Genomic DNA, 21,026 nt, shown 5'->3' on the forward strand with positions numbered 1-21,026 from the left:
AAAATATAATTATTTCGTTAATAGTTTCCACTTCAACACTAATTTCAACTATATTAAAAATGTGTAATAATTACCCTAATTTTTTATATAACTTAACAGTGAGAAAAAATATTTTTGTAATACCTAAGAAATTTTAAATATTTAAATAATGTTATATGATTATGGTAGCGATATATGTTATAATTACAATTGATACATAATTTTATTTAAAGTAAATAATGTTACACGATTATGGTAGCTTAAGAATTGTATTTAATTTTAATAAAAATTTAAATGCAATGATATTACTGTAAATACTGTCAAATTCCAAGGGAATCTAAAAAGGTCATGTGTTTTAATAGTATAGATTGACAAATAAGTAATAATAAACTTTTTTTCTTTATAAATTTGAATTGATTAGTCAGTTTAGGTTGGATATTATTACCTAATAATAAAAAATAACTATTAAATTTATATAAATCAGAAATATAAAAAAACTAATACAATCATGAGAATAATTAACATGTTTTATGATATAAAATTGAATTTTAAGAGAATTGCATCTGTTGAACTATATTAGTTCTAATGTATATTATAAATTTCATACAAAGATAAAACTAATATTCTAGCTTACTTTCTAGTTTTATGAAGGTTAAAATATGTATTGTAAATTTTTCTATGATCTTTCTAAAATGTATCAAACAGAATCGGAAGTATTTGTACATTGTCGACAAAGTTGGATGCTTATGTTAAGAATTACGCAAACTTACTAAAAGTAAATTTAAGAAAATCATTTTACAACACTTAAATACTATAAACTAAACCTATTAATCTACAAAAATTATTCTTATTAGATTATTTAGTGTAAATGAATATGTATCATAAAACATATATGAATTTTAAGATTAGTACAGTACAAAGTATTAACATATTCTGAAGTATTAAAAATTAGAATAGACTTACCTAACGAATGAAAATTATATATTTGTTTATATTCATATAAATTTTAAATAATATACATACCTTTAAAAGTATGCTATCTTCTTAAATTATATTTTGAGTTTTATAATTCAAAACTAATAAGTTATTAATTTAAGTATTCACTAATTTTTTGGATATAGCAAACCGAATCAGAATCTTCCAAATTTTAAGTAATGGCATAAATGAATTCTTAGAATTTCGGCTTCCATAACCAAATCCGACATATATTTCAGTCTTCAAAAGATAAACAAGATTGTCGGTTTAGTGAATTAAAAGTCGGGTCTGTCGGATCCAAACACCCAAAACACGATGATCCATGCATTTCCGATATCATCGCTACCGTAGACAGCACTGGGTTGGAGCTTCCTCTTCCTACTCCATGGAAGGGGAAAGGCAGCTAACAAGGAGAGGGTCAGCTGGTCCTATTACTATTTTATTTAAGTAAAATTTGTATTGATCCTATTTAAAAAGTAAATTTGATCCCACAAAAATAATTATTAAACATTAACGATAAAATTTAATTATACAACTAAAATATTTATATCTTTTATCTTTAAAACTTTTAGATTTTTTTTTTTAGTTTTAACTTCATTTTTTATAGTTTCAAAAAAAAATATAACTCCGATACAATAAATCTTTTTTTCTGACCCGTACAAAAAAATCTTTGGCTTTGCCACTGTCTTCCACAGCTGCGGAGAGACTTCCCATATGTTATTGCTGAACAAGCAGGCTCATGTTAAGGATGCTGATGTGTCAGTTAATAACTTCCAATTATTAATGAAGAAGTTTTCCTGACTGGGTGTACTGATGGTATATGAATTTTGTATAAACCGGCCTCTTCCAATTATAAGGATTTATACTTGTATATGAATGCTCTAGTTTGTTTTGCCTGAGCTGATAACTAAACTGAAACTATGGTGTTTGAGATATGATTTTCTTTGACAGGAGGTGGTGGCCCTATCATGGGTGATCTGTGGGCTTTGAAGGGTCTAATAGACCAAGGTTCATCTATCAAAATATGTACAACTTCTTCTTAGTCTAGGACAAACAGATATACGAACATGTAAGATATCTATTATCTCTACTTAACTCTCTGGATAGAAAGCATTACACAAAGATAAATTTATTGGAGCGATACATCATATGCTTAAGGTGACAGAACCATCAAAGAATGAAATGAATGTACACTAACAACTATTCACAAGTTACCAGCCAACAAAAAAGAACATATAAAACTAGAGCTTATATGTGTCCAGGTCCATCAGCTCCAAAGGAGAAGGCCTGATAACCCGTGGGGCTAGTCAGCTTCCCAGAGCCACTGCTGCTACTAACAGAGCGGTCTATCTCCTCCCTGCAAGCCACCAGAGGGATCGGCCGTTGAGGTATAGAGATAACAGTGAACTCATTACTCTCCAGCATCTTCACCACCTGATCCATTGTTGGTCTTGCGTGTAGCTGAGGGTGAGAGCAGAGCACTGCTATCAACACATACTTCTCAAGAACCTCCGGAGATCCCTTCTCCGGCATCCCGTCTTCCACCACGTCAAGCGTCTGCCCTTCTCGGACAAGGGCCCACGCCCAGTCAGCCACAGACACAGGCTGCCCTTCCTCGTCTGTCACAATGGCTTTTCTCCCGCTCAGAAGCTCCAAAAGCACCACACCGAAACTGTACACATCGCTCTTCTCTGTCAACTGCCCGTAGAGCGCGTACTCCGGAGCCACGTATCCCATCGTACCCGCGACCCTCGTGCTCATATGCGTCATTCCTTCAGAGTTAAACTTCGCTAGCCCGAAATCCGCAACTTTGGCCTCAAACCTCTCGTCCAAGAGAATGTTGCTAGCCTTGATGTCCCTGTGGATGATCGAAGGCTGCGCGCCGTAGTGCAGATAAGCCAGTCCTCTCGCCATCCCAAGCGCGATCCTCTGCCTTAAAGGCCAGGCGAGATGGCTCTCCAAGTCTCCAAATAGATGGTCGTGAAGACTACCGTTGCTCACAAGATCACACACTATGATCCTCTGGTGACCTTCGTACGTCGTAGTCGCCGTGCAGTAACCTCTCAATGCGAGAAGATTGACGTGGCGAATGCTCGCGATAACCTCAACCTCATGAGCGAAGTTGGCATCCCCACCAGCCGAACAGTTCTTGAACCTCTTGAAAGCAACCTCCGTGCCGTCGGCCAAGACTCCTTTGAACACGTTACCGTAGCCTCCCCTGCCTATGATGTTGTGCCTGGAGAAATTCTTGGTAGCTTTCTTGATCTCTTCGAAGCTGAACTTAACGAGAGTAGTGCTCTCGCTCATTGAGTCTAGCCTGGAACGTGTACCCGCTTCTAAACTATCTCTCTGCTGCTTCAGCTTCCTCATCTTGAAGCCTCTCTTTCTCCTCAGGTAGTACCAGAGAATCAAACCAGAGGATACAAGAAACAGAGCGAGTAACGGAACTAGTATCTTCACCACCTTCTTACCGGATCCGCTGCTAGAAGAAGAAGAAGCAAGATCAAGAAGAAACAAGCATTTCGCTGTACCTTTGTCCGTAGGACCGAACCTGTTGGAGAAAGCAGCGCCGTAGATGGACGAGAAAGCAGTACAGTCAGAGACGTTTCCTAGAGAAGCTCCAGTGAGATAAGCTTGAAAGGCAGACAAGCTCTGAGTACACGAAGCACAAGGTGTGTTACTCTCAAGGGAGAGGTTACATCTCATCACAGCCGTACTCAACGTGGAGTTAGGGATCAGGGCTTCGAACTGAGACCTCGTGGTGATGTTCATACATCCCTGGGAGATCCACGGCGTCTGGAAACCACATCTTGATCTGACATCGAAGCGAGGGAGGAACCCGGAGATGGAGGACTGTAAAGCGTCCCAGCAAGAAGAGGCGGAGGAGAGCGGCGGGGAGAAGGAACCTGTCTGGCGGAGGTGGTGAGAGTAGACGAGACGGAGGCCTTGGAGGAGGTACTGGCAGGTGGTGGAGCCATCGGGGCTTGGACGCTTGAAAGGTTGTAAGATGGAGAAGTCGAGAGGACAGGAGGAGTTCTGAGCTGCGACTAGAGAAGAGGATGATGCTACGGTGAAGAAGAGGAGGACGTAGACGACGGCGGTTCGGCGGAGAAACATTTGGCGGTGGCGCAGGCAAAAGAGAATAAGGGAGGAGAGAGAAAGGATTTAGTTGACTTTGTTTTTGTAATATCCTGTACTCTCTCGTCTCTTTCTCTAGTGTATTTCATCATGTGTGTTTTGTAATAATTTATTATTAATAATACAGTAACGGCTGATTTATCTTTTGACTCCGAAATTGCATGAGAACCTTCCTTGGTGTTATTTCAATGGTTGTTAGTGGTAATGATAATATTTAAAATTCTTGATTGGATTCAACTTCTAACCTTTTTCACTTTTAGTATTTTACAGAACCCTATTTGAATTTAAATAATTTAATTGTGAAGCAAATCTAAAGTCAATACGTGTCTTATATCATGTGGCAACAATTCTTAAATATATTATTTAGTATTACTACAAAAAATAAATAATTCTATAATGGACCAAATCTCTATAATATTATTTGAGAAGTCAGTTCCTTATGTGTCGCGCTCACGTTAACTCTCACGATGATTGATTACATTGATACCCTTAATGAATTAAAAATATTACATTTAAATACTATTATTGTTTTTATGTAGTTTCCTTTTTAAAAAATTTCATATAACATATATACTAAAAAAGGAAACATTTATAAATTTTAAAAATAAAATTTAAAAACGAAAATATATATGTATATATAATATGATTTCATTAAAAAGGAAATTTCACAAGATAGTAATATTCTATTTTAAAAATATTGTTAAATAACATAAAATATATTTTTGAAGTAATAAAATACTTACTTTATATCTATTGTTTCGTAGATGAAATATATATATTTGTATATAATGTTATTCATAAAAACTAATTTAAGAAAGATAATTTTGATATTAGAAAAAGAAATATTATTTATTTTAAAACATAATTTTAAACAATACAAAATATTTATTTTCAAATTAATATAAATATTTTGATATATATATAATTTCTTAGATGATTACATAAAATAATTAAGTAACATAAACTGATATATGTTTAATTGACTAAAATTTGTTTATAATTAGTATTATTGAAATGTTTTTTTCATATATTTAGTTGACTATAATATCTTTCAATTACAGCAAAATATCTATAAATATATTTTACTTATGTAATATGATTTCTCAAATACAATCACAATTTTTTACTGCTTATTTTAAGTGTTATTATAAAAGACTATCATTTTAACAATAAACATCTTTTGATCAAATAGTTATAAAATATTTTAAATAACATAACACTATATACTTTAACGAGGTAGATATATTTTATTTTTCATTATTACAATTATATGTTTTCCTAATATTAAATTTGCTTTAAATTTTATGTTTTAATGTTTGTGGAGTTTAATATATCTATAATCAAAATACCAAAGTAAATATGAATTCTCATTTTTAGATTATAGAAAATAAATTTTAGTTTACTTTTCAATAAATTTATTAAATAAATTATTTAGATATTATAAAATATTTTAATTATTGTAAATATTGATAGGTGTTCATGAGTTTCCAAAACTGTATCACTTACTTATGTATGTAACTTCCTATTGATCATCGTTTTATTATCTAATATATATTATTTTTTAAAATGAACATGTAATTTGTTAAATATTATGATCATACATGCACATTTAAACGATGAATAATTTTATTTAACATATTTAATATATATTATATATATATATATATATTAATTTTCAATTGGATTTTTGCTAAACGGAGTCTGGATACTTAATTTTATTAGTCCGACCACGTAAACCAGAAAAGATAATTATATTTCAATTTGAATTTGAAAGAATATACGTAACTCAATATACTCACAATATGAGTGACTCGACTAATCAACCTTATATCTAAAATAATAGATTATGTTAAAATTAAGGAAGACAACAACCAAACTAAATGCAAACAAGAAAATTAATCAAAATTTTAATATATTTGGAATAAAAATATTTTAGTTGAATTCAGAGAAATAAATGCAATCCAATATACCTAAATGATAATTAAATCGACTGTAAAAAATCGACTAAATATGACATATCTAAAATCATATGTCTAATTAAAGTGTTGTAATATTATTAATATTAATTATGCATAAATTTATTAATTTAATTTAAAATTAAAGTATATAGCGATCAGTTATTATAATATATTTATTTTATAAATATTTATATCCGTACATGAACACGGGAAAATCACCTAGTAGGAACATTAAGACATGAGAAGACTTACGTTAGCCTCTATTGAAAAATTATTAATATTTAATTATATGTATTAATAATTGTGCCACTATATGAGTAACATGTAGGACAGTGTGAATATCTCACAAATGTAGGAGAATTTGTGAAACATAAACTCTCCTTGATCTTTCTCCCAAATTTGTAGTTATTTTCAGAAACCATATATTAATGGTGGCCTCAGTATCATTTCTTTAAATGGGCCCAAAATAAGCATTCTTTTTACAAACCCAAAATAATACTCCGCTTAACCGAAATGGCCCAAAACCACGGCGTCTGGAAACATTGACATTCAAAAGCTTACTTTTGGTCCAAGTTATAGCTCTGAGCTTTAGGTATTCCTTCTTTCTAGCATTTGCTATTTAATGTTCTTGTGTCCTTTCTCCGGTCTCTCTTGTTATTACCAGTTTCTAGTTATCTACTCTCAATGTCTGCTATCTCTCTTGTTTACAACAACAACGCTAATCTTGATAACTCTATCCCCCAAAACAACTCGAACTCAAGATGAACTCCTACGGTTTTCAAGAAGTCACTTTCGTTGCACCATTTTCATAGATATCCCATGGCTTTACATTCAAGGCGCGTCTCTGGATCCGTCTTCAGCAACCTTTTGATCAAATCCTTCGCCTGAAGCTCAGCAACAACGTTAGACAATGTCTCCTCGTTGTGGTAACCTTTGAAAGATGTCTTCCCGAATGAAAGCTCATAAGGACCCGAACGTCCACAGGTCCACTAGTCTATTTCAGCACCATTTTCTTCTCCTTTTTATGATCTCTGGTGGAAGGTACTCGTGTGTTCCTTACTAACGAATTTGATCTTGCTTCGGTTGGTTAAGCCATAAGCTAGAGCAACAAAGGGTATAATATTATATATTTTTGGTTTTAGCTCTAATGAAACATTGGCTCTGTGCCTCCAAATTTTTCTTAAAAAATTACATATACAAAAGTCCCCAAAAGTTTTTTTTAGACCCCCAAATTTTACCTAAAATATTTTAACCGAAGTTTTCAAAATATCGTCTATATAGCCCCTTAAAACTCAGGGCCGCCCTGACAGCAAATGTCATAAAATTATAATTGTTTTCTTATTGTTGGTTTAGACATATATTCACATAATTTTTAATTAATCAGTTTCTTGTAACATTATTTTTAGTTAATAAGTTTCACACTTATTTCACGTAATGGATCTTTTATATGAGTTGCTTTATAAAACATGAATTGGCTACTCATCCAATCCAATAGTAGTTGAAATTTTGAAGACATACATGATCCATTATGAGTACTGGTAAATTGTTGAATATCTACTCAACTCAAAATCGTGAATCAGGTAGGAGAAGAGAAAATACAGAACGCCATCCTTCATCAGTGATATGAACGTTGTCCCAGAAAAAGAATGACTTTGGATCTTTGCAGAGACTGTATAACCTTCTACCCAGTATGTCTACATCTCCACAAGAGTTTCCTCCTTTTCTTCCCACACAACATGCCTTCAATGGTTCCGGAAATGTCGAAATCCCTGCCCAAGTTAAACATGTGTATCACAAACTTACATTCTTGAACTATCTATTGTTTCACGCAGAGGCGGACCTATGTGCACGGTAGGGGTGTCACTTGCACCAGGTTAAATTATAGAAGTTAGATTTTTAACCTTAAGAAAATAGATACTTTGGTTAAATTATTGTTAGTTGACACCCCTTAACTTAAGCTCAAACTCATACGTTTCATATTTTTAAGTGATTATATCTTTTTCTTTTTAGTATAAATAATTTATTTTAACTCTAATAATATTATGACACAGGTTAAAATGCATGCTAGGTCCGCCACTGGTTTCACGTCCTCTTTTTATTTTCTTTTATTGAGAACAGTTATCATATGATGATGCTAGTTTAATTACTCACAGTATAAAAAAAAGTACGCTAGTACGTTCCAGGTGGGATGTAAGATTTAGAGGTCCATGAAATTTATAAGTTAATCTTAATATAAAAGATAAATTTCGATAATTTGGAGGTGAGGCGACCTATGTATAATATCTTTTTAAAATTTAATGATAAGGACGAATGTTTTATCCAGTTGTGCATAAAAAGACTCTATTAGGTTCAGTGATACCGATAGATTATTCATAAACAGTATCATAGCGTTATCTCTGATTATAGTTACACACAAAAAAATGAATGAAAGAACAACGTACCTGGAACTCCTCTATACTTGAATATGGTCATGAAAGCCTTGTAGAGATCAAGCATGAGGAAGCTTTTATCATTATTCTCATCGTTTAGTTTTCTCAATCCTTCACGGATAAGACTGTTGTGGAGCTTCGTGAACGTGTTATTAGTGTTGCAGCCTTTAAAAGTGGAATATAACGGCACACAATTTTGCGGTGGAGATAAAACCACAAGCACCTTTCTCACTCCCAAGTCCTTAATTCGCTTTACATCCAATAAAATCTGTTTCACAACTCTCCTTATCAATGCTGGACGGCCCTGCATGCCATTTCATTTTCTTTTGTTATGAAAATATCAAGGCTACCTAAACATTGGTAACTCTTATTTTGTTATGACTATTATGTATCCTATGAAAAAAAATGATTAACTTGTTACCTTTTGTGGTAAGTTAAATCCCCCGATATACGGTTTTAACATAATTTCGTTACGTACAATAATCTATTTTGGTTTAGAAAAAAACCTCCAACAATTAAAAAAAAAAAAGAGAAAATTCGGTGGTTTGAAGCTAATAAATAAGAGTTTGTAAATTGAAAATTATTGTTCACATTATTAATAAAAATTCTTAAACGAGTATTTGTTCCAATCGAGTCTCTTTATAATTTTCTAGCTTCTTTTCAAGTTAAGTTCATCGTGTTACTCAACAAATTTTAATATAGTAGCCGATAACTTTTATAACCACATAACATCATTATTAATTTGTATACCTGCGAGGTACCATTGAATATGTTGTACTTGATATAGTCATTGCCGATGAAGCTGAAAAACGCTACGGAACAGTTGAGATCGGCGGGTGAATAAACATTTTTCTGGAGAAGTCTTTCAAAGGAATTGATCTGCATACTCGCGGTAGGGACTGTGAAAATTGTATCAAACACGCCGGCTCCTGCAAATGCGAAATTGATTCCTTTTTTCACAGCTTGTCTTGGTCGTGCGAACCTCCCCCATTTGTATGCTATCGGCGTTCTAAGTCCAAGATACTTCGCTACATGATATAATACGAGTCAAAACTAATGAATTTTTGATTTTGGATTGAATATAGTATGTTTTCGTACGTAAAAAATAATAATACCGTTTTATTTATGTGTTCATATGACATAAATTATTACTACGATATTCTGTTTAATAATTGAATACGGTGTATGTAACGACTAATTAAGATGTTTCTAACGATTGCAAATAGCTACTTATAGTTGCAACCGATTTACATTATATTTTTGGTGCACTCGTATGAATTATTTCGCGTATGAAATAAACAAAATCAAATAATTCAGTAGACTTTAGTTAGTTTTGGTCAACAAATTTTCAAATGTTGCTAAATTAAAATAAAAAAATATATAAAATTGTCTTTAACTACAGTATATAATCTATTATTAATTAGAATTGAGTGACTTCAACGTGACATTTGACTACTTTAAGTATATACCGTATTATATATAATTATAGAATTACCATTTTAAAAAAGAAAAATTCTATAAATCTCAGTGTCACAATTAATGGAACATCAAGTTAAAAAAACAAGTACATATTGATACTCCCTCCGTTTTCAAATACATGACATTTTAGGATTATATATACATATTAATGAATAATTTAATTTCTTATATTTTATAAATAAAAACATATTTAGTTATTTAACTCACAATTCAACCAATAATAAAATAGAATTTAAATATATCATTGGTCATATAACATTAATTGTTGATAAATTTTATATTAAAATTTGAAAATGTCATATAATTTGGAAAAAATTATCTATAACATCGTGTATTAAAAATGGAAGGAGTACTAAATACTCCATCCGCTTTTAGTAGATTTTTTATTTAAGTTTATCCACATAGATTACGAAAAAAAATTATTTTACATAACTATAAACTAACCAATAGAAACTAGATATAATATAAAGAGGTATATAGTACTCCCTCCATTTTAAATATTTTACGTTTTAGGAGAAATATTTTTTTCCAAATTAGATGACGTTTTTAATTTTTAATATAAAATTTATTAACAATTAATGTTATATAACCAATGTTATTATACATTCTATTTATTATTGATTGAACTGTATTTAAGTAAATAATTAATAATATTTCTATTTAGAAAATGTATGAAATTAAATATGTTTTCTATCTATATGTACAGTCTTAAAACATCATTTATTTAAAAAATGGATGGAGTATCAAATAACAAATTTTACATTAAAAACTGAAAGTTTTTATGTAATTTGAAACATTTTTTACTCTTAAATTTCATGTATTTAAAAACGGAGGGAATACAATTTATGAATACCAAAATAACGTTTCATTTACAACTTAAACATGCATTGTACGTCTAAGGCGAATCTATGTAAGAGACTTCAGAGTTTTCGGAAATAGCTACTGAGTTTGGAACCAGTAACCTATTTAGATTAAAACCAAACTTGTAGGTGTGAAGTTGTTGTATTTTTCCATATGAAAAGTCTATTGTCGTATGCATGGTGTTAACCAAAATATTTTAAACAAATTAAACTTACCGAAATAATCAGTTGAGACACGACCATCACCGAACCTGCCGGTAGGCTTTCCCGGGAAAGTGATTCCGTAAGGAAACCTCCATGAGGGGGAGATAATGACTGGTGTGTTCCCGGTGTCTGCATATGAGTCTCCGAACACAAACAACGTTTTCGGTTTGAAACCAATCATGCCATCTTCTTTAGTGGGCTCGCTAGATGGAGAAATCGATCCTTTAACACTTTTATAGCCTAGAGCCATTAGAAATTTAATATAACGAATTAACTTATTGTTTATATCAAATTTATAATGTGGAGATTCATCAATCAACGCGATAGCAGTGAGCGTAAATATGAAAGCAGATTAAGCAGAAGAAAACATAAGGTAGATATTGATTACCTGATAAAAGAGTCAGACACAAGACAAGAAACCAAGGAGTGGTTTTATTTATGTTCATGGTGGGAACTTTGTGTACATGTGTTACTGTTGCTCTGTACGAAGCTGCTTGAATGTATATAAATGTCAAGGAGATTGTGGGCGTATGAGTTTTAGATTTAGCGGTTTCGAATATTGAATTAATTAATTTCTCTGTTTGTAATTTAAACTCCTTTTGCTTCTTCGGTTTCATGTCACTACAAAAAAAGAATCATATTACATCACTTAAATAGAATCGGAAAAATAAGTGATACTATTTAGAATTACTTATTAGGAAATGATACAAAATATTTGTTTTAACATCAGTCATAACAAACGACTAGATCATGACCCGCCCGGTCGAGCGGGTTTTCATATTTTTTGGAAGCATGAGATATGTTTTTTTTATTGTTATGAATTTTTTTTTGATTTTTTGTACATTATAAAGTTAATTATTTAAAAAACAATTATTACATATTTATTTGGTGAATTTTATTATATTCTGATGTCTAATATATTATATGTGTCTGATATATAAACAAAAAGTGTTTAGTTTCGTCATTTTTATTATTATTATTTTTTTGGAAGTGATCGTGGGTGTGTAAAAATGATGTAGAAGATCAGTATTTATAGTTTAATTTTAGGGTAACAATAATGTACCACCGATATATATATATACTAAACCAATTAAGTAATTTATAATAAATACCAAATCACAGTATATGGTTACCGAGATATTATGTATAATTGTAATGACTTGAATGTATTTTTCCATAAAATATTTTCTTTGAAAGTAAAATTCTAGATATCTATATCTGTTATGTAAATAATCATATGCATCGAATATATACTACACAAATATTCTCTAAGGCAATTTCCTAATATATCTTATTAGCGAAATCACCCATAATTGTAAATATAGAATTATGGGTCATTTTGTTAATCTATTAAACATGTTTTATAAATAAATTTAATATTTTTAGTGTTATATATTTTTAGTTTTATAATAGTTATATTTATATTTATATGTCTAGTTAACATTATATTCAGACCCGTGCATATACACATAATTTCAATTTTATTAAGATATTAAACTAATATAAAATAATTAGTCAAACATTTGTTAAAATTTTGGTATTTTATATATTTATGTAGACAAAAATGTATAATGAACATTTACAGTAGACTAATATAATAAAATTTGGTTTTATTTTATTTTTTTATAATAAAATTCTAATTAAAATTATTTTATAATAAAATTATAATCATATGACTGTTTTATAGTAGATAAAAATGATACATATTTTTTAATAGAGAAGATATATTCTCAAAGAAATGTTTATATGTATTCTTAAGGTTTGGTGGTATTAAATTCAATTTTAATAATATTACACATTACGTAATATAGAGGTAAATAGAATCTGTACATATATTTGTACATAATATGTTTTGTTGAACCCGAGGACAATTTTAAACAATAATCGTATGCAACTATGCACTAACTTAAATAAAGAAAAGATGGAGTTGCTAATCGTATGATTATGAACATGAATATATTTCAAATCTTTTAATTAGCGTTGGACCATTTATTTCCTAAACCAACAAAATAAAAGAAAGAGTCTCAGTCTATTAATGAATTCATGTGGATATCATATACCTATATAAGAGAGTGTGCATTTAATTTAAAATCTTACAAAATAATAGTTAGGTCCATTACAATGTTTCTGTTTTAATAAGATAGATGCGGTTATTAACTTGTTTGGCATCGATTGAATGCAATTGATGCAAATCTATATTAGTTTACATCACTTATTGAAAAATGATAGAAAATATAAGTTTACATCAGTTAAATGATCGATACATTTATTTATTTTTATTAACAGCACTTATAAAAATGATACAAAAGTAACATCACTTTAATAAATGTTGCAAATTTGACATCAATGATAAAAATGATACTAACATAATTTTCATTAATTAATAATATATGTACGTTATTCATTTGTGTTGGTTATATATATTTTTTTGAAAAAATATTCTTTTTCTAAGTTAAAATATCAATATTTTTTATATATCTACTCTTAGAAACGATTTTTAATGCTTTGATAAATAATTTGAATTGATTTTATATGTAAAATAGATTAATTGATATTTTGAATATTAAAATTATAACGACATATATATTGATAAATAAAGAATCTGGAAATATAGATTTACAAAAAAAAAATATACTCACTAAAATATAGAATTAAAGAAATAAATGCCTAATCTTTTACAACTAATATTCTAAATTTTCGGCCTAATTAATAAATGTTACTTATTAGTTAATTTTATATATTTAATGCGTTAATTTGTCTTATAAAGAAAATTGTAAACCATTAAAATATATATGGTATATATTTGTTACCAAAAATATAGCAATATCTCCTTTTTTATCTCCCCCACTACTTCACGTTTCCTACTTATAAGAAATCAACCGAATAAAAATAACGATCCTTTGCATCTTTTTCCAAAGTCTTTTCTTTCACACACAGCTCTTTAACACAGTTTAAGAGAGGTTGAATCTGAAGATCTGAAAATGATATTCTTGGAACTTTCGTAAACTCTATTATTGTTTACCTCACGCACCATTGGTTAAGGTTAGTTTTTTTTTTGTAAAAAAATTGGTTAAGGTTAGTTAATAGTGACATTCAGATGCAAACTTTTCTTTACATTGTTTTGTCTATGAATCGATATTTTCTTATATGAGTAATGACTGATGATGATGATGGTTTTATTTGTAAAAGCAACTATTAGATTAAACCCCTACAACCAAGAGCAGAAGATACAGAGAATGGGAAGAAGAAGAAGCTTGATCCAAGAACTTTTGCTAATAATGTTTATCTGTTTTTCTTAATTGTCTTCTTTCTTTTTCTTCTTTTTATAATTTTCATATTTTTTTAATTGTAACATCAATGGAAAGAGAATAAGAAATAATTAATAAAAGTATTTTATTTATTTATTTACTGATATTAATTTGATATTAATTTTGTATAAATATTAATAAAAATAAAAAATCAACGTGATAATAATTTACTTAATAACTGTACAGGAAAAATAAGAAAATCACATTAAAATTGATACTGATTTTAATTCAATTACCAAATAATATAATTAATTATTAAAATCAGTTATTTGATTGATGTTAATACTAATATCATTTTTTGTAAATGATATAAATATTAATATCATTTATTGTAATTGATATATATATATTTACATCATTTATAATAGTTGATGTAAATATTTTTCATTTTTACAACAGTTACTACAAAAATGATGTGAATTATTTGCATCACCACTTTCAGAGTCGTTTATATAAACGATGCAAAATTATTTTACATCATTTATAACTAATGCAAAAATACAAAATAAATGATGCTAACCAACAATTATTTTGTAGTGTGTTATAAATATTTTCTATCTTCAATGAAGTTTTATATTTTTCAGACTATGTCAGATTAAATATCTTTTTTTTAGTTACAGATTAAAAATGCCTAAATGAAAATTCCTGTATTTAGATATTTATAAAAAAATTTCAAAATTTCTAACTTTTTCGGGATTAATTTATAGGATTTATTTGCTGAATAGTCAAATTGCCAACTAAAATTAAGAAAATGACATTGATTGTTACATAATGAAAAAACTAACATTTAACGCACAATTTATCAAGTTACCATTCCTTTATAATTAACATGGTGAATGGCTAAATGCGTTATACAGCTAATGATATTGCCAAAATATGAAAAAGAGTTAATTAATAAAAACTATTCCATATAAAAAAGGAGGTCACATATGAAAAGATATGTCAGGTTAGATTAATATGAATATACTAAAAATATTGTTTGTGGGATAATAGAAAAGTATAAATTTCACCTAGCGAAGACAAAAAAAAATTCACCTAGCATAAACACATAAATATTTGAAGCATTTGACAATGAAAGTAAAATACAACATTTATTTTTTTTCCTTGGTTATAGTATTCCTCAATAATACGACATGTTTTAGAGGTTTTATATTTATTTTTGTTTTTTGCTAAAAAAAATTAGTATTTGTTAAAAGTTTAACTATCATCCAATATAAATGCAAAGAAAATTATTATTTAAATCTGACAAGAAAACTATAACCTTCTTCATAGTTCAAAACTTCAAATGGTAGTATAAATATTAAAATATAATAAGAAGTTTTATATGATTTAAGTATTTTCCATTGTCTTTAAATTTTTGATAGGGTTGACACACACTTATTTTAACTAATTTCAGACTCTTTTTTTGTTAAAGAAAATTCAAATTCTTTAAAGGTACATAACCAATTAACCCCTGCAATTAACCAGCTTAAGATTACGGCGTAGTTAATTTTTGCAAATAATTTTTTTGCATTAGTTACATTTTTTATTGTGTGTCTCTAGAGTCTAGACTTAGCTCCATACTAGTGGATTAATCTCAAGCCATTAACGTCTTCACCCTCATCATCAAACGCTTAAACCTCTAGCCACTGCAGTTTCGGTCCGAAGCTCCTTTTGATCTTTATCATAAACAACACTCGGACCTCATGTCATTGCCTTGGATGTCCTAGTGACAAGCTAACCGGTTGAAAGATGATAAAACTGTCTTTTTTTTGGTCAAGAAAACGTTGTTGCTAATAAATATTAAAAAAGCGAGACACACAATTTTACATATTTTCTTTTTTTTTTCCCCAAAATAAAATCTTTTTCTTTTTTACAAGCATAAGCCACACAATTATCAAACTTAAAATTCTTCCGGAAGAAAAAGAAAATAATCAAAAAGGTGAATGAAAACCTTTGGTTACGTAACTACACATGTCCGTAACATAAAGTATGTTTCAACATAACAACCATGCTTGAACGGCTGAGATTCACAGAGAGCATCGGGGGACTTTTTCACGGTAAACGCAAAGCAACGGCTCAGATCATATCTTCCGGAGCTTCGCGGCTATGACCAACGGGTTAGCCTTAGCGATCTCCTCGCGCCCAGCCGTCTTGAAATCGAACGTGCACCCGTGAACCTCCGGGTACCTGTGGGCCCCACAGAAAGTCGTCCCGCACCGGCACACGAACCCGGTCAGCCCGACCCGTTTCCTGCACGCGGTGCACCGATTAGGCCGCTGCGGCGGCGGCGGCTGCTGCCGCTCCTCCGTCGCCGTCGGGATTTGTTTTTCCGTCGCCGGGAGCTGCGGTTCCGCCGGGTGGATTTGGAGGACGGGCGCGATCTCCGGTGAGGACGACGGAGGAGATGCGGCGGAGAGGGAGGATTCGACGGTTGATTTCATGGAAGCTTGCTGTTGGTTCTTGAGGCGGAGGTCGCCGTAGCAGTTGGAGCAGAGATTCATGGTGGCTGAGCTTCCGAAGAAACCGCAGTTGTTAACGCAGAGACGGTGGCCTTCCGGCGTCTGACATGGATGTTCCTCCGCCATTAGTAATTAACCAATAAAGATCGTCGAAAAACTGAAAAAAAAAGAATTTTAGAGGGAGAATGGGTCACCGAGTTCTGCAGAATTATTTTCCTGCGTTTTCTCGGCAACCTAAAAAAAGAAAGGAAATATAACAGAAATGGCGGAAAATAAAGAAGAAGAAGGAGATTATAAAACGAAGAAGAGAGAGAGAGAGAGAGAGAGAGAGAGAGAGAGATGTGTATGTGTTGTTGTTAACCTGTTTTTGGAGAAGTAGAAGAATGATTCACTGGTTTTTTTCTATAAAGGGGTGAAACGGGCAGAGAGAAAGAGAGGGATTTATCATACTACACTATGTACAGAGCCCATTTCATGATGATGCACAAAACTTAATAAAATTACTTTTTTAGTATTTAGTTTTATATTTTATGTTTTTTTTTCAGAGTTCCAATTGCATAAACCTACCCTACTGATATAGTTTGTAATGCAGAAACGACAATTCCAAAATTTTGAAGTAAACTATCGGATGAATTACAGGTTTAATTCTTCAAAGTTTTTTTGTTAATAACTTTATTGTTTCAAAAAGTGAAAATGAAAATTTTGATTAGTTATGTCAAAAAGCAAAAAAAAAAAAGAAAACAGAAAATGTATATTTGTTCTCTGTTCTCTGTTAAATAAAATACTCGCCAATCATTTTTGTTCTTATATACTCATTCCATTTTCGAAATAAAGATTTTCTAGATTTTATTATTGTTCCACAAAATAGATTTTCTATATTTTTAGGTACTTTGTATACTTTTGAAGAATATTAATTGTGAATATTCGAATTGATTAAATTTTATTGATGGATCGTATTGAAAAATGGATGGAGAATAAATAGTAAATTAAATTGTAAATATTTATTATATTCTTAATAAACGTGAAAACTCTAGAAAATCTTATTTTATAAAACGAAGATAGTATATATTTATTAACCTAAAGTTATACTGATTTCAACTTTGTGATACTTATTTTAATGTTTTTTTCTATTTTCAATTACTTTCAGATACTCTAATCTTTACGATCGCATCCGAAATTATATTCAGATTATATGTAAGGACGTGATTAATGTATGTTTATTATGGAAGATCTCTTATCGAATATAACAGACTATATTTATGAGACCTGCGTTAAGGGTATGCGCATCAACAATCTTTTAATTCCCGACTTCCAACGATTTTTTTTATTATTTTAATTTTTTTGTTTGACTTTTTTATAAAGAAATAAATATATATAAATAACTGAACCTATCGCGGACCGCCACGTATCGTGGACCCGCGGAACAGTAAAAACTCGGTTCACTACAACGAACTTATGTGATTGGAGTTCACCAATCACCATGTTTTGATTATTATACTTTTTTTTTTTTTGAAAAACGTGTGACCTTCTCCCTAAATCCTCAAATGGGGATGGCCTAATATGTTCCAAGTACCAGATATCTTGAATATGAGTTTTAGAAAGAAAAAATCTTGAATATGTCAAAATGTATAGAGGTTATATATCTTGTGTCAAAATGTGTGAATATGGGGTCTTCAAAACGTATTGAGAAAAAGAAAAAAAGGTGAAAAGACAGTTTAGTAGAGAAGCCAAATTGGAAGTCTATCTTCTCTCTCCGTACTAGTACACTTCTTCTCTCCATCTTATCCCTTCTCTCTCTCCTCTTCGTCCACTTCTATATTATAAGCTCTTATGGGCATAAAACAATGAATTTTCCTAAAGTGTATGATATATATTTTTGTTGGCATGGAACTGTATGATATTTGTTTCTTATTTCACATTTCATCTAGTTATCGTATTGGTGATATCAAGTTGAATTTTATCCAAATCATTGTCATGGTGACTAGAATTGTTGGGATTCGAGACTACGTCAGAAACTACCTCAGAGACTACTTCAGAGACTACGTCAGCGAATACTTCAGGGACTTTGTCAGTCAAGATTTGGTGATGCAAATCAAACAAAATCGCATAACTTAAACCAATACAATGATATCATATTAGGAAAATGAAATATCACTTTATTGAAGGTGATAGATTCCTGAAAATATTACTTCTCATGGAGTTATGGAAGTTGCAAGTATTTTGGAATATTTCCTAATAGGTTTATGGAAAGGGGCGAATGCCCTAATCCAACTAGGTTAATGTAATAAACTCCTACTATATAAGAGGAGCTCGTGTGCATTCTTCTCATAACCTTGGCAAGGTCCGAAAGGTCCAAACGTGACCAAGCAAGCTGGCTTGTGGCTTGTGTGTGTGAGAGAGAGAGAGAGAGAGAGAGGTGTTATGTCTTTGTACTTGAGATTATAGTGAATTGCCTCATTGTCAGGCCCCAGGGACGTAACCACGTTTAGGTGAACCATGGGATATCAATACGGATGTCTATCTTCTATGTTTATTCCGTGTTCTTCTTCTGTTCTCCATAGATCTACAAATTCATACTTTCTAACGTACTACGATAAGTGCATCAGAGAGTGCTTCAGCGAGTTTGTGTGGTGAGTTTTTCCAAAAAAGTGGTATCAGAGCCTTAGGTGGTGTTAATCTCAATACCTAAAGTAAGGATTGAGGTGGAGCAGTTCGATGGGAAGGGAGACTTCTCGTTGTGGAAGAAGAGGATGCTTATGCATCTGTATGTCCTTGGTCTAAAGGATGTATTAGAAGAGTCCGGGTCACCTTCTGTCTCAGCGATGAAGAAGGATGAAGACGAGGATGTTTACAGGGAGCGGTTGGTGAAAGAGGAAGCTGGAAGGCTTGGAAGATCAGAGACGGTGATGAATCTGATCAGTCTCAGTGTGGGAGATCATGTGTTAAGGAAGAACGAGTTGTGTACTTCAACGGCTTCTTCATGGTCTATGCTGGAGATGTTATTTCTTTCCAAGACTCTACTGGATATAATTCACTTGCATCACATATTCTATATTTTCAAGATGGTTGATACTCGGAGTATGAGAAGATCAATGGCTTCTGGAAGATGGTGTCTTACCTGTCAAGCGTGAATGTAACTGTGTCAGAGGAGGTGCAAGGACGATTCTGTTGTTTGAATCTGCTACCTTCACAGTTCGGCTCTCTCAAGGAAACGCTTAAGTACGGCAAGGATGTTTTGTCGTTGTAAGAGGTGACGGTGCTGCAAGGTCTAAAGATCAAGATCTTTAAACCTTTAAGGTTTCACATGATGATGGTGAAGGATATTATGCTAGAGGCGAGTCTGAGAAAAAGGATCTTGTGAGGAAGGGTATGGTCGGTTCTAGATCAAGCTCAGGGTCTAGAATTACCAGCTGGTTCTGCGAGAAGCAGGGGAACACCAGGAATAACTGTTATGTTACAAAGAAGAAGTATGACAAAGAAGCTGAAGCAGCGGGTGTGATAGATCATGGTTTAGAGGGTGATGCACTATCGGTAACAGATACGCAGCGTCATGATAAGTGGGTGATTGGTTCTGGATGTTCTTACTACGGGACGTGTAGGAGGGATTGTTTTCACATGGTTCAAGAGCTGACTTCGGAGAAAGTACTTCTTGGTAATGATTGCGCGGTTGGAGTGCAATGGATTGGTACAATCAACAAAGCTTATGAAGGTTCGGTTAAGACACTCATAGATGTCAGGTATATTCCGGAATTAAGAAAGAACCTGATATCTTCTGGAACCTTGGTTGTATTAGGCTTTGAGCATAGTGGCATACGTGGGAAAACTAAGTTTTACAAGCATGGTAAGCTAGCTCTTCAAGGAACTGTGTCTCAGTCATTGTACATGTTAGATGGAGAAACTGCATCAGGTGGAATATATATAGCAGTGGCAGAAAGAAACCATCTATGGATGAGACAGTCTTGTGGCATAGACGTCTTGAGCACATGAGTATGAAGAATCTACAGATTCTTGCCCTAGAAGGGGGTGATTGATAAGGAGGACGATTGGAGTTTTGGAGTTCTGTGAGAGTTTTGGGAAACATGATACATGTAAAGCTCTCAGGTATGTACATGCGGTTTTGTGTGTGGATCTCCAAATGTAACTTCAAGTCTGGTGTGGATGTTACCCTCAAGGTGACCTTGTGAATGGTACCATGTGGTCTTGTTGTCGAAATTCTTCTTAACCAAGGGAGTTAAGCGGCGTGTTCCGTTGGTAC

The 21,026-nt window shown here is 31.7% G+C and overlaps 3 protein-coding genes and 1 long non-coding RNA gene across 4 annotated transcripts; 1 reads left to right on the forward strand and 3 right to left on the reverse strand.

Moving 5' to 3' along the window:
• Positions 1-2,012: 2,012 nt before the first annotated feature.
• LOC108844135 (probable LRR receptor-like serine/threonine-protein kinase RKF3) lies at positions 2,013-4,173 on the reverse strand. Its single transcript, XM_018617349.2, has one exon. It carries the CDS (start codon positions 4,069-4,071, stop codon positions 2,203-2,205), a length of 1,869 nt encoding a protein of 622 aa, XP_018472851.2. The 5' UTR covers positions 4,072-4,173; the 3' UTR covers positions 2,013-2,202.
• A 3,388-nt stretch (positions 4,174-7,561) lies between these two features.
• Positions 7,562-11,563, reverse strand: LOC108847907 (GDSL esterase/lipase At2g36325). The gene is made up of 5 exons (XM_018621276.2): positions 11,411-11,563; positions 11,035-11,262; positions 9,230-9,507; positions 8,492-8,783; positions 7,562-7,819 (listed from the first exon to the last, which is right to left on the reverse strand). Exons 1-5 carry the CDS (start codon positions 11,466-11,468, stop codon positions 7,614-7,616), a joined length of 1,062 nt encoding a protein of 353 aa, XP_018476778.2. The 5' UTR covers positions 11,469-11,563; the 3' UTR covers positions 7,562-7,613.
• A 2,352-nt stretch (positions 11,564-13,915) lies between these two features.
• LOC130509760 (uncharacterized) lies at positions 13,916-14,426 on the forward strand. The gene is made up of 2 exons (XR_008943724.1): positions 13,916-14,064; positions 14,212-14,426. It is a non-coding gene; the product is annotated as an uncharacterized LOC130509760 (long non-coding RNA).
• Positions 14,427-16,096: 1,670 nt separating this feature from the next.
• Positions 16,097-17,303, reverse strand: LOC108844386 (zinc finger A20 and AN1 domain-containing stress-associated protein 4). Its single transcript, XM_018617638.2, has one exon. It carries the CDS (start codon positions 16,895-16,897, stop codon positions 16,394-16,396), a length of 504 nt encoding a protein of 167 aa, XP_018473140.1. The 5' UTR covers positions 16,898-17,303; the 3' UTR covers positions 16,097-16,393.
• Positions 17,304-21,026: the final 3,723 nt, after the last annotated feature.

The sequence above is a fragment of the Raphanus sativus genome, chromosome 3 (assembly GCF_000801105.2).
Source record: "Raphanus sativus cultivar WK10039 chromosome 3, ASM80110v3, whole genome shotgun sequence".
Lineage (NCBI taxonomy): Eukaryota > Viridiplantae > Streptophyta > Magnoliopsida > Brassicales > Brassicaceae > Raphanus > Raphanus sativus.